Source organism: Oncorhynchus mykiss, chromosome 11 (genome assembly GCF_013265735.2).
Source record: "Oncorhynchus mykiss isolate Arlee chromosome 11, USDA_OmykA_1.1, whole genome shotgun sequence".
NCBI classification, from domain to species: Eukaryota; Metazoa; Chordata; class Actinopteri; order Salmoniformes; family Salmonidae; genus Oncorhynchus; species Oncorhynchus mykiss.
In genome coordinates, this window is record NC_048575.1 from 55,192,279 (window position 1) to 55,206,216 (window position 13,938).

General features: G+C 40.2%; 1 protein-coding gene across 2 annotated transcripts; it reads right to left on the reverse strand.

Moving 5' to 3' along the window:
- Window positions 1–384: 384 nt before the first annotated feature.
- LOC110535983 (BCL2/adenovirus E1B 19 kDa protein-interacting protein 3-like) lies at window positions 385–13,716 on the reverse strand. Of its 2 annotated transcripts, none has more exons than XM_021621420.2 (6): window positions 13,578–13,716; window positions 7,472–7,727; window positions 7,280–7,361; window positions 7,042–7,148; window positions 4,480–4,629; window positions 385–2,608 (listed from the first exon to the last, which is right to left on the reverse strand). In XM_021621420.2, exons 1-6 carry the CDS (start codon window positions 13,633–13,635, stop codon window positions 2,560–2,562), a joined length of 702 nt encoding a protein of 233 aa, XP_021477095.2. In that variant the 5' UTR covers window positions 13,636–13,716; the 3' UTR covers window positions 385–2,559. The 2 variants fall into 2 exon arrangements, with proteins under 2 accessions (XP_021477095.2, XP_036791706.1); XM_036935811.1 differs by lacking the exon at window positions 13,578–13,716 and adding an exon at window positions 8,039–8,329.
- Window positions 13,717–13,938: the final 222 nt, after the last annotated feature.

Sequence of the window (13,938 nt, forward strand, 5' to 3'; positions counted from 1 at the left end):
AAAGCCACCAAAAAGACACATTAACACTAATCTATCACCTACCTTCCTCTTCTGTTGACATGAATTTATAAGGAACTCAAATATTTGGAAAGCATCAATCCTCTCCTGCTCACTCATTCTCACTTGATATGAGAGCACATAATTATGCCCTCCTGCTTTTTCCTATTCAAAAGGTTGTAATATGCTCTTCCCACTTATAACCCCACTCCCCTGGAAAAGGTATTCTAAAATGGGAGCATGAAAAGCAGTTGTGGTTGTGTATTTGGTAGGAGGGGGTTTCACAACAAGCAATATTATTTCCATCATTTTGTTTTACAACATGTTGTGTTTTACAGTACATTTATGTTCTCCATTTTTTCCTTTCAAAAACTCTGCTTGGGAGTATTGTGGTTAATTTCTCATTTTAATGTCAGTTTTTTCAATATGATTACAATGAATCAATCTACATGGCTGAAACTTCTTGCTTCTGGAATATTTTTTTACAAGCATGTTCAATAAATTCCTGAGGGCCCTGCCCTCCATACAAACAAGAAAAGCATATTTCAGTTTGTATTTTGGATTATCAGAAGAAAAAAACATCAATGTGCATACTTCTTCTGCCTTACAAACAAGGACGGACTTCACAATTTTTATGAAAGCTATAACAACCTTTGGCATCTCGTGAATTATACTACGTAAATGCCAATTACAAACTAAGGGCATGCATGCAATGGGAGTTACTTTGAGTTGGTACAAACCAAGAAAAGGCACAAAAAAACAATCCCACTCAGAAGGAAAAAAAATACCCCACTCATGTCATCACACCTATCCCCATTGCCCACCAACCTTCCCCCTAAAGATACAATACAAAACCCTAAATCACCAAGCAACTCAATACAGTGGAGGAGTGCTGGTTCTGTATAACCACTTTCCAAGGAGTTCCTGGGATAATTACCTAGTGTGATGAAAAGAAAACATGTTTTTTACCATTGCCAAAAAAGGGTAATTTATCATAATTCTTAAAATAGGTCAGTGTTAAACACATATACAAAAAGCATTACTTACGTTACCTTAATAAGGTAGATAATGTCTGCCTATGGGTAATGGCTGAATAGAGCCCATGCTTACATAAAACAGATCAAAGGCCATGTCAAAACTTATCAGAGCTGGAGATAGTTTGAGTTTGTCTGTTTGAGTTTGTCTAACCCTCTAGTTCAACTTCTCCAATAGTTGAGAGATCAGTGTCAGTGGTACCTTTCCAATGCAATGAAAGCACTGAGATGAAAATATATCTATATTTGTCAATATGCAGTAGTCATTTGTGGCCAGTTATATCATAATTCCACTAATACATCCAACTCAGTATGGTGGCTGGACCTATACACTGGATCTCACTCTGAGGGTGTGTAGCCACACAGGAAAACTTTAATTCAAAGGTTTCTAGAATCAGCTTGAAAAAAACACAAGATATGACAAAAGAGATGAAGAATGTGTAGCATTGACACATTTGAGTTACTGAACAGCAGGCAGGCAGATGTGTATATTTGTATCTACTATATTATATCTACATAAAAAAATGACACCTTCATTCAAACTTTGCCCTTCTCCTTACTACTACAGTACTTCACCATGTACTGCATAGCATTTAGACATGCTACTCTTTCTGCATCAACACACCCATCTGTTTAACTATTTGCTAGGTTGTTTTCCTGATAATCAATGGAAACTTGCAGTAGCCACTAGCATTAATATTCACATCCTTTCACCAAGAGACCACCCTCTTTAGAGAAAATTGGTGCTACTAAAATATGACAAATTAGGTACAACTAGAATAGGGTGGAATTACAACAAAACTTCTGCTGAATTAAAGTCTGTTTTAAAAAAAAAAAAATCCAAACCATTGCAAAAAACAAACAAACTGAACAACAATACCACTTGATTCAGAGTCACTGCAACTCTTGAAAAGTGTACTTCAGATATGGAGCTTATTTTTGGTTCAGGTGCAAGTCACTATGCAATTAACTGACTTGGAGTAAGGAGCAGGAAGATAAAACACTCCAAGACACTTGACCTCTCACAGCACAATCTCTGTCTAAGCTAAGGCATCTATATGGAAATCTCAAAGAGATTCCCAAAGGTTCAGGCCCGCTGCCATCCAATACCAGCCACCTCAGTGTTTGTGCAGTATAGGATTTCAATAACTGAATTGAGAATAATTTGTTCCAAAAGTACCACAGTCAGGTTCAGGCAGGGGCTGTGAACTATTATGGGTTGATAGTGGTCATTACTGTCCGATGCTACAGTTTGCACTGTGCCCAATCTGTGTCAAAAGGTAAAGGGTCCCAAACGTTGACGAATTGTGAACCTTCCAAAAGCACCCAACATAAAAAAAACTGGGGTGAGTCAGTGTCAGGTAAAGTGGTAAAAACATAGGAAAAAAATCTGAGTAAACAGAATATAGAATGGAAAAGAGAGGAGGAAGCTAGCTAGGCAAACAATGGATGCAGAGGAAAAGAGGGCATTTTAGCACAAATATTTTTTTTAGACAGGAGAACTTCCAGGCACTGCTTTAGTTTGGGTTTAGAAAGAGCTGGTGGAAGGCATGGTGAGTCTCTTTCCAAGGTAGACCCTAAGGAGAGAATAAGTACAGCATGACAATGATTCAACAGCAGACATAATCTACATTGAACAAAAATCTAAACGCAACATGCAACAATTTCAAAGATTTTACTGAGTTACAGTTCATAAGGAAATCAGTCAATTTAAATAAATGTATCAGGTCCTAATCTATGGATTTCACATGACTGGGAATACAGATATGCATCTGTTGTTCACTGAAACCTTTAAAAAAAAAAAAGTGGGGGCGTGGATCAGAAAACCAGTCAGTATCTGGTGTGACCACCATTTGCCTCATGCACCGCAACACATCTCCTTGGCATAGAGTTGATCAGGCTGTTGATTGTGGCCTGTGGAATATTGTCCCACTCCTCTTCAATGGCTGTGTGAAATTGCTGGATATTGACAGGAACTGGAACACGCTGTCATACATGTCAATCCAGAGCACCCCAAACCTGCTCAATAGGTGACATATCTGGTGAGTATACAGGCCATTAAAGAACTGGGACATTTCAGATTCCAGGAATTGTGTACAGATCCTTGCGACATGGGGCCGTACATTATCATGCTGAAACATGAGGTGATGACGGTGGATGAATGGCACATCAATGTTACTCAGGGTCCCATCATGGTATCTCTGTGCATTCAAATTGCCATCGATAAAATTGTGTTCATTGTCCGTAGCATATGCCTGCCCATAGCATAACCCCACCACACCCACGGGGCACTAAGTTGATATCAACAAACCGCTTGACCGCACAACTGCCTGGTACAGTTGAAACTGAGATTCATCCTTGAAGAACACACTTCTCAAGCGTGCCAGTAGACATCGAAGGTGAGCATAACGCCGAACTGCAGTCAGGTCATGCACACAGATGAGCTTCCCTGAGACGATTTTTGACAGCTTGTGCAGCAATTCTTCGGTTGTTACAAACCCACAGTTTCATCAGCTGTCCAGGTGGCCTGGTCTCAGATGATCCCGTAGGTAAAGAAGCCGGACGTGGCGTGGTTATACGTGGTCTGTGGTTGTGAGGCCGGTTTGACTTTTTTTAAATTAAATGTTTTATTTAAAATGTTACATGTATTTAACTAGGCAAGTCAGGTAAGAACAAATTCTTATTTACAATGACGGCCTACAACGTTCAAACACGGACGACGCTGGGCCAATTGTGCGCCGCCCTATGGTACTACCAATAACGTCTGGTTGTGATACAGCCTGGATTCTGTAGTGACGCTTCAAGCACTGAGATGCAGTGCCTTAGATCTTTGTGCCACTCGGGAGCCGCCAGTCAGAGGAGGAAGGCCCAGAGAAAGACAGAGAAGATGATATCCTGATGAACAAAGGTGCAGACTGGGTTGCAGATTGGTCGTACTGCAAAATTCGCAAAAACAACGTCGGAGGCACAGCTTACGATAGAGAAATGAACATTCAATTCTCTGGCAACTACTCTGGTGGACATTCCTGCAGTAAGTATGCCAATTGCACGCTCCCTCAAAACTTGAGACATCTGTGGCATTGTGTTGTGTGACAAAACTGCACATTTTAGAGTGGCTTTTTATTGTCCCCAGCACAAGGTGTACCTGTGTAATGGTCATGCTATTTAATCAGCTTCTTGAAATGCCACGCCTGTCAGGTGGATGGATTATCTTGGCAAAGAAGAAATGCTCACTAACAGGGATGTAAACAAATTTGTGAACAACATTTTTGAGAAATAAGAAATAATCATATTTTTTGTGCGTATGGAACATTTCTGGGATCTTTTATTTCAGCTCATGAAACATGGGACCAACACTTTACATGTAGCGTTTATATTTTTCTTCAGTGTACAAATACTCACACATCCAATTGATTTTCTAGTTGTGTAAGATGGTACAGTCACTCACCCGATACCAAGGGCAAGGATGTGAGACAGGACTAAGGAGGGGATGAAGACTTTGAGGAAGTCAGCAGAGAAAACACCCCCTTTCTTCATGGCTCCACTCTTTCTCATGCTGAGGGATACTGAGTGTCTGGGGTGTTGGAAGTGGAACTCCCTACAAAAAAAATATCACTGAACATGTTGGCAATTTTGAATTACATTGGCTTCCTACAGGAAATGATAATTTCTATGATATGCTTTAACATTCTACATGGACTGATATGGAATTGGATACTTTTAGTCTATTTTCGCTATGATGTAGACTAGAGGTCGACCGATTAATCGGAATGGCCGATTAATTAGGGCTGATTTCAAGTTTTAATAACAATCGGAAATCGGTATTTTTGGGAGCCGATTTTGCAGATTTTTAATTTTTTACATTTACACATTTATTTAATCTTTATTTAACTAGGCAAGTCAGTTAGAGAACACATTCTTATTTTCAATGACGGCCTAGGAACGAGGCAGAACGACAGATTTTTACCTTGTCAGCTCAGGGGATCCAATCTTGCTACCATACAGTTAACTAGTCCAATGCTCTAACCACCTGCCTCACAAGGAGCCTGCCTGTTACGCGAATGCAGTAAGCCAAGGTAAGTTGCTAGCTAGCATTAATGTTATCTTATAAAAAACATTAAATCAACGACTGTAGTTGCTCCAATGTGTACTTAACCATAAACATCAATGCCTTTCTTAAAATCAATACACAAGTATGTATTTTTAAACCTGTATATTTAGCTAAAAGAAATCCAGGTTAGCAGGCAATATTAACCAGGTGAAATTGTGTCACTTCTCTTGCGTTCATTGCACGCAGAGTCAGGGTATATGCAACAGTTTGGGCCGCCTGGCTCTTTGCGAACTAATTTGCCAGAATTTAATGTAATTATGACATAACATTGAAGGTTGTGCAATGTAACATGAATATTTAGACTCATGGAGACCACCCGTTAGATAAAATACGGAACGGAATAAACGTTTTGTTTTCGAGGTGATAGTTTCCGGATTTGACCTAAGGTTCGTATTTCTGTGTGTTTATTATAGTTAAGTCTATGTTTTGATATTTGATAGAGCAGTCTGAGGGGTGGTAGGCAGCAGTAGGCTCGTAATAGTCAAAGGTATATGGTTTAGAGAGAAATAGTCGACGCGTTATAATTCCTGTAATAATTTGCGGCTGAACTTGAAAGGGGTTCCTTTGTTATTTTATCGTTCATGTCTTCCATACAGAATGTCTTGATCTACTTCAAATAAGGTCTGTGTTTCGTACAGGCTTAAACCACCTCTGTTCATGTCTTCCATAGAGAATGTCTTGATCTACTTCAAATAAGGTCTGTGTTTCGTACATGCTTAAACCACCTCTGTTCATGTCTTCCATACAGAATGTCTTGATCTACTTCAAATAAGGTCTGTGTTTCGTACATGCTTAAACCACCTCTGTTCATGTCTTCCATACAGAATGTCTTGATCTACTTCAAATAAGGTCTGTGTTTCGTGCAGGCTTAAACCACCTCTGTTCATGTCTTCCATACAGAATGTCTTGATCTACTTCAAATAAGGTCTGTGTTTCGTACAGGCTTAAACCACCTCTGTTAATGTCTTCCATACAGAATGTCTTGATCTACTTCAAATAAGGTCTGTGTTTCGTACAGGCTTAAACCACCTCTGTTCATGTCTTCCATAGAGAATGTCTTGATCTACTTCAAATAAGGTCTGTGTTTCGTGCTTAAACCGCCTCGGCGTTTTGATACCCGTGTAAATCTCACTAGGATAAGGTAACGTTTGTCAACATATTTTCATAAATCCACTCTACAAAAATAATGATCTTGGCTTATATTTAGCCAATATTGATCAGAATTACCTTGTCCTATGGATATCTACACAGTTATAAAATTGGCACGGTGGTGAAAGCCTACACGAAACACAGACATTATTTTAAGTGAATCTAAAAATATCCTATGGAATAAATGAATGAAGGAACCGGTTTTCAGATTTTGCTAGAAGGTGTCATGGGAATTATGACTGGCACTTTGGTAGTCAATTCTTACCATGTCCATTATTAAAATAGAATTTCCTGCATATAGAAATTACAGTTTTTGTTTTCAACATTCATCACAGGTAACTTTAACTCTATTTTTATTCAAACTGTTGAGAGTATTTGTCTCCTAAGCAGACTCTTCAGTATAATTGTCACTTCAGAGCTGTGTGTGTGTTTTACAGATGGCAGAGAAAAGCAGAGCACCAGTGTGGGACTATTACATGGAATTGGCACCGGGGAAAGCAAGGTGTCTTATTTGTGATAAAGATGTAAGCATGGGGTCAGCAACGGCTAAATCAAAAAATACCACCAATCTGTGGAATCACCTTATATATATATATATATATATATATATGTTAACAATCGACCGATTAATCGGTATCTGCTTTTGTTGTCCTCCAATAATCGGTATCGGCGTTGAAAAATCATAATCGGTCGACCTCTAATTTAGACTACAAGTTTATTTATGTTAGATTGTGTGCAGTGTCTCCTTACTTGGGGGGAATGTTTTCGGGCCGACTGGACCAATCTGCAACCCAGTCTGCACCTTTGTTCATCAGGATATCATCTTCTCTGTCTTTCTCTGGGCCTTTCTCCTCTGACTGTAGATGTGGAGAAAGAGAGAGCACACAGGTGAGTGAGCAGAGAGGTCCTGTAGGCCCATACTGTAACAGTGATGTCAGGGTCATGGATGGAGGAACAGACACATGAGAGCAGACTGGGTTTTTTATACCTGGCTCCCTCTCCTACTGGACATCTCCAAGTCAAAGGTAACCTGGCTGTCATCCTGATCTGGACTGGAAGGTCTGTGAGGACTGAGGCACAACACAGGAAGCAAATAAATACACAAATTATACAAACACCCAAACATGGAGAAAAGAGCTCAGGGAGGGGGCTCACCAAAAACATGACACTCCCTTCCTACCTGTCACAGGAGGAGCTGCTTTGGCTGGACTCATGCTGGGCATCCAGCAGGATCTTATTCATGTCTGCATTGTGGATAGAGGAGGATGAGGGCACGTGCCCCAGCCCCCCTGTCAGACTCTCCTCCACCTCCTCTGACACCACTTCCAGAGCCTGAGGGGCCTGACTCTCCCCCTCATTCCCGTTCTCCGTGTTGGGGTTTGGCAGCAAAGCCTGGTTTCTGTTGTTTCCATTCATCTCCAGCTCTACCCACGACCCTGAAAACACAAGCATAAAATGCGGATCAGAGTAAGTGTGGGTATCAGTACAAATGTTGATAATAGTGACATAAGTCCATGATAAAGATGCAGTGACAAGTTCTCAAAGTCAATGCACCAAAACATTGACATTTTGAAAAGATAACTTGTAGCACTGTTGTTTTATAATGTGGCTATTGTAATTCAAATGAGCAAGCTGGAGAAAGAAGGCAGTAGTACTTCAGAAAAGGCCAAATAGCTCCTGTAAGTGCTTGCAATTAAAGTTACGTGGTCAACAAAGACAGAAATCATCATGACACAAAAATACTTACTCAGCCTGAATGGAGATCTAGGCTATAGATCCTGAATCAGCAGACATTTGCATTTCAGGTTGGTCTACAGCAGAGAGCCCCTGGTAGAGCAATGCATCCCTTCTGCTGTTTAGGACCCTTTATCTCAGATGCATGAGACCTGTGCTTTGTCTGGCACTCAGCCACTCACAGTATGTGTAAAGCAAAGTCACTGTATGGAACATACAGCAGTGTATGTTAACAAGGAGAGCCATGGTGGATGGCTGCCTTATACTCTTGAGGATTAGACCTAACTCCACATTTTTATTTGATTTATTTCACCTTTATTTAACCAGGTAGGCTAGTTGAGAACAAGTTCTCATTTACAACTGCGACCTGGCCAAGATAGAGCAAAGCAGCGCGACACAAACAACAACACAGAGTTACACATGGAAAAAACAAACATACAGTCAATAATACAATAGAAAAAGTATATATACAGTGTGTGCAAATGAGGTAGGATAAGGGAGGTAAGGCAATAAATAGGCCATAGAGATGAAATAATTACAATATAGCAATTAAACACTGGAGTGATAGATGTGCAGAAGATGAATGTGCAAGTAGAGATACCGGGTTGCGAAGGAAAATAAATAAATAACAGTATGGGGATGAGGTAGTTGGATAGGCTTTTAACAGATGGGCTATATACAGGTGCAGTGATCTGTGAGCTGCTCTGACAGCTGGTGCTTAAAGTTAGTGAGGGAGATATGAGTCTCCACCTTCAGTGATTTATTGCAGTTCGTTCCAGTCATTGGCAGCAGAGAACTGGAAGGAAAGGCGACCAAAGGAAGAATTGGCTTTGGAGGTGACCAGTGAAATATACCTCCTGGAGCGCGTGCTACGGGTGGGTGCTGCTATGGTGACCAGTGAGCTGAGATAAGGCGGGGCTTGACCTAGCAAAGACTTATAGATGACCTGGAGCCAGTGGGTTTGGCGGCGAATATGAAGCGAGGGCCAGCCAACGAGATCATACAGGTCGCAGTGGTGGGTAGTATATGGGGCTTTGGTGACAAAATGGATGGCACTGTGATAGACTACATCCAATTAGTTGAGTAGAGTGTTGGAAGCTATTTTGTAAATGACATCGCCAAAGCCAAGGATCGGTAGGATAGTCAGTTTTACGAGTGTATGTTTGGCAGCGTGATTGAAGGATGCTTTGTTGCGAAATAGGAAGCCAATTCTAGATTTAACTTTGGATTGGAGATGTTTGATCTGAGTCTGGGAGGAGAGTTTACAGTCTAATCATACACCTAGGTATTTGTAGTTGTCCACATATTCTAAATCAGAACCGTCCAGATTAGTGACTCTGGACGAGCGGGCAGGTACAGGCAGCGATCGATTGAATAGCATGCATTTAGTTTTACTTGCATTTAAGAACAGTTGGAGGCCACGGAAGGAGAGTTGTATGGCATTGAAGCTCATCTGGAGGGTTGTTAACACAGTGTCCAAAGAAGGGCCAGAAGTATACAGAATTGTGTCGTCTGCGTACAGGTGGATCAAAGCATCACCAGCAGCAAGAGCGACATCATTGATGTATACAGAGAAGAGAGTCGGCCCGAGAATTGAACTTTGTGGCACCCCCATAGAGATTGCCAGAGGTCCGGACAACAGGCCCTCCGATATGACACACTGAACTCTATCAGAGAAGTAGTTGGTGAACCAGGCGAGTCAGTCATTTGAGAAATCAAGGCTATTGAGTCTGCCGATAAGAATGTGATGATTGACAGAGTCGAAAGCCTTGGCCAGGTCGATGAATACAGCTGCACAGTCTTGTCTCATATCGAAGGCAGTTATGATATCGTTTAGGACCTTGAGCGTAGCTGAGGTGCACCCACGACCAGCTCGGAAATCAGATTGCATTGCGGAGAAGGTACGGTGGGATTCGAAATGGTCGGTGATCTGTTTGTTAACTTGGCTTTTGAAGACCATAGAAAGGTAGGGCTGGATGGATATAGGTCTGCAACAGTTTGGGTCTAGAGTGTCTTCTCCTTTGAAGAGAGGGATAACGGCGGCAGCTTTCCAATCTTTGGGGATCTCAGATGATACGAAAGAGAGGTTGAACAGGCTAGTAATAGGGGTTGCAACAATTTCAGCTGATAATTTTAGAAAGAGAGGGTCCAGATTCTCTAACCTGGTTGATTTGTAGGGGTCCAGATTTTGCAGCTCATTCAGAACATCAGCTATCTGTAGTTGGGTGAAGGAGAAATGGGGGAGGCTTGGGCAAGTTGCTGTGGGGGGTACAGGGCTGTTGACCAGGGTAGGGGTAGCCATGTGGAAAGCATGGCCAGCCGTAGAGAAATGCTTATTGAAATTCTCAATTATCATCGATTTATGGGTGGTGACAGTGTTTCCTAGCCTCAGTGCAATGGGCAACTGGGAGGAGGTGCTCTTATTCTTCATGGACTTTACAGTGTCCCAGAACTTCTTGGAGTTTGTGCTACAGGATGCAAATTTCTGTTTGAAAAAGCTAGCCTTTGCTTTCCTAACTTCCCTGAAGTTATGCACATGCACAAAAGCAGAATCATTTTGTAAAACTAAAAATGGATGTGGATGCAAGGTTTTTAGATGTCAAAGACACCGGTAGTGGTTCTCTGTACAAAAAGGCTGCATGTGCATATTATTGAAACAAGTGACGCCATGAATAAAAACAAACATACTGTACTTCAGGAGAGTTCAATTTAAAACATGGCCCTGGACTAAGTCTAGCCTGCTTTAAACTGCAACTTTGGAACAAAGCATGCTCTTGGTCTTTGCTCAAGTCATAAACAAGCTCCCATGCCTATTAAAGAGCAATTCCGCCACTTTTCAATCTCATATTCATTATTTCCAGGACCATACCACAAATGTGAAAACGGTGCTTTTCTATAATCTGTGGTTAAAAAGATAAGGTCCTAAAAAATCTCTGTGACATCTCAAGGCAGGATTAAAAGTAGGAAAAGCAGTGATTTTCAAAACCTGCAACGAGTTTCTAGCCAGAGTGAGTGTGTTTTCTTAGTCCCGACATAACCATGAATCTCAGTGTTTGAAAAGCAACCTCTTTACATTTAAAAAAAAACTTTTGATGTTAAACTTCATATTTGTTTATACAAAATGTAGAAATACGCCATTTTCACATATGCAGACACTGGTATTGTGCTGGAGTTAATGAAAATGAGATTGAGAAGTGGAGTGGTGGAGTTGCCCTTTAAACCTCCTGTTGTGTTCACTTCATGTTAATTAATTCTGTTCCCGGTCCAAAATGACCGCCCCATTATAGCTGATTATAAATCCATAATAATACATATATTATCACCTAATGTTGTGTTAGATATTTTTATCCACTTAAGTTATTTTGAACATTACACGTTTTTAACTTCTATTTGCTATTTATGGCCTGTAGGCCTCATTCACCTGAGCTCACACAACTTTATTATTATTTTGACTATAACAAATACTCATATTAAACATATTGTGCTATTTATAGCAGACTACTTTGTGCCAAAGTTTAACAAGGACTCCTCACCAGTGCCTTGATCAAAGATATGATCAAGATCCTCACATACAGTATATTGTTTGGTCATTGTGCTGCCACAGAATGAATTGTGAGCAAGGCCTCAAAAAAGCTTTATATACCAGAGCTGCAAGAAAAGTTCAGTCATTTTTGACAGGGGACAAAATGTATTTTGTGTGTTCAGATGCCCTGTGTGGACGAAGTCATGGAACCATAAAACAATCAGATTAAATTAACTACATTTTTCAGAGAGAAAACTTGTAAATCGGTCCAATTCGACCAGAACACAGGAGGAGGGTTAAGCTAAAATATTCCTTATTTCCTCTTTGAGGGACATCAATTGTAATTGGGGGTCCTAAATTCCACTGTACCAGTGACGTTATGTTGTTCCATTTCCAATAGAGGCCCTTACATAATGTGCATATTCTATCAAACATAGACATAGCATACAAAATGTGTTTATTTAATAAAGGATGCATATCCATTAACAAATTAAATGTTACTTGTCACATGAGAAGAATACAACGGGTGTAGACTTTACTGTGAAATGCTTGATTACCAGATCTTCAAAACGATGCAGTTAAATTATAATAAAAAGAAAAATAGTAACACAAGAGGAATACAATGCACAAGAATGAGGCTACATATAAGGAGTGCCAGTAGCAGATCAATGTGCAGGAGTAAGGTCCATTATCTGTCGTAGTACGCCTATTTATCATTCATAATTTACCATTATCGGTTTGTCTATAAATAACACACTATCCAGCCGATAGCCTGCATTTCATGATAGTGGTACTGCCTCTCACAGCAGCCTGCCCTAATGGTATTCAGACTGCTCCCAGACAGGCAGGAAAGAGGGAGGGAGGAGAGTTACGCAATCTCTGGAAGCTACGCTAAAGCATAAAATCAAAGCTCCTCCCCACACCCCTGTCTGTTAACCAGTTTAGCCTGAGCAACATTCAACTCAGTAAACCTCTTCTAGGAAATTCCCAGTGCATGCTACTAGAAATCGACTGAATCGCCATAACGTGTAAAGGGACAGAGCCTCCGTGACAGAAAGTACTATACAAGGACACCGATCATTAAAACATATACCATCTTAACCTTGTGCTTTTTCCTCCAAAGTGGACTTCTTGGGCAGTTTTGAGACTGCATCTGATGGTCATATGAATATTGAGTCGGTTCAGCATACAGTAATTGTCATTGGGGGTTGAAGTAGGTTATACGCCTATTGCGTTAAGTAATTCAATGCTAGCTATACATTTGAAATCGTTTATTTTTTCTTACGGATTAGATTGAATAGGTTATCTTTAGTATACATTTTATGAGAAAGCCTAAGAATATGGGATGACACAGTATCACCGAGTATTATGGGCATTGATGGACCTATAGTTGTTCAAATATTTTTTTACTCTAGAATGAATTAGAATATTTAATCTAGAATCTACATTGTCTAGTATGTGCTTCTACACCTGCATTGCTTGCTGTTTGGGGTGGGTTTCTGTACAGCACTTTGAGATATCAGCTGACGTACGAAGGGCTATATAAATAAATTTGATAGTAGTCAGTGGTGTTGCACTGCATTCTTTCCACAGTAGACAGGCAGTTCCAAAGAATTCCGTTCGCCTTGTGGATTCAAAAAAATTCGACAATGCAGAGTGCAACAGACAATATAAATCAACAATCCTTATGAATAACTGGAAATTGAGTTAAGTAAATATATTACACAATTAAAATTGAAGAATTGTCTCTAATTCGACAAAATTGGTTTGTTTTTCTCATTTTATTTGGACTTGTTTTGATATGGGTTAAGCCTGCCCCCAGCCAAACCAGCGTTTAGTTATCCATGATTGGTTGAAATCCTGTCACTAAAACATTTAAAGTCAATCCATTGGAGCAGCAAAGTTGACTTATGGTCAATATTGCTATAACCTTCTGTTTATAAACACATACCACGAAAAGCAAGCCCATTCGTTGCAAATGTATTTAAAACTCTCGAGATTGTTCAAAAAGGTTTACAATTATACTTACCGTTGAGGCCTGGCTCCCCGTTATTGTTTTGCAGAGCAGCAGCAGTGGTGGTGGACATGTTGCCTACCTTTGTTAGTGATCGTCAACATGACGCAAGCAATGGCACGCGCAGGCGCATTATTATTTAATGGCCCGAGGGAGACTAAATATTTCACCAACTCATTTGTAGTCCCGAAATATGCAACAAAACAAATAAAACAGGGAAAACAATATAACGCATATTATTTGGGCACAAGTTTGAATATGTGTAGCCTAGCACAAATACCAATCATATTTGAGGTATGTTTGCAATGCATATTTCTTGTATTTCACATCAATATTCATTCTGGTCTCCTTGATCCTTAAAAAAATAAAATAATGT

Coding starts and splice junctions, on each gene's coding strand:
- LOC110535983 (XM_021621420.2), bottom strand. CDS start 13,635: ATGTCCACCACCACTGCTGCTGCTCTGCAAAACAATAACGGGGAGCCA. Junction 7,149..7,279: donor CCAGTAGGAGAGGGAGCCAG/GTATAAAAAACC, acceptor CCACATCTACAG/TCAGAGGAGAAAGGCCCAGA. Junction 2,609..4,479: donor ATCCTTGCCCTTGGTATCGG/GTGAGTGACTGT, acceptor TTCTCTCCTTAG/GGTCTACCTTGGAAAGAGAC.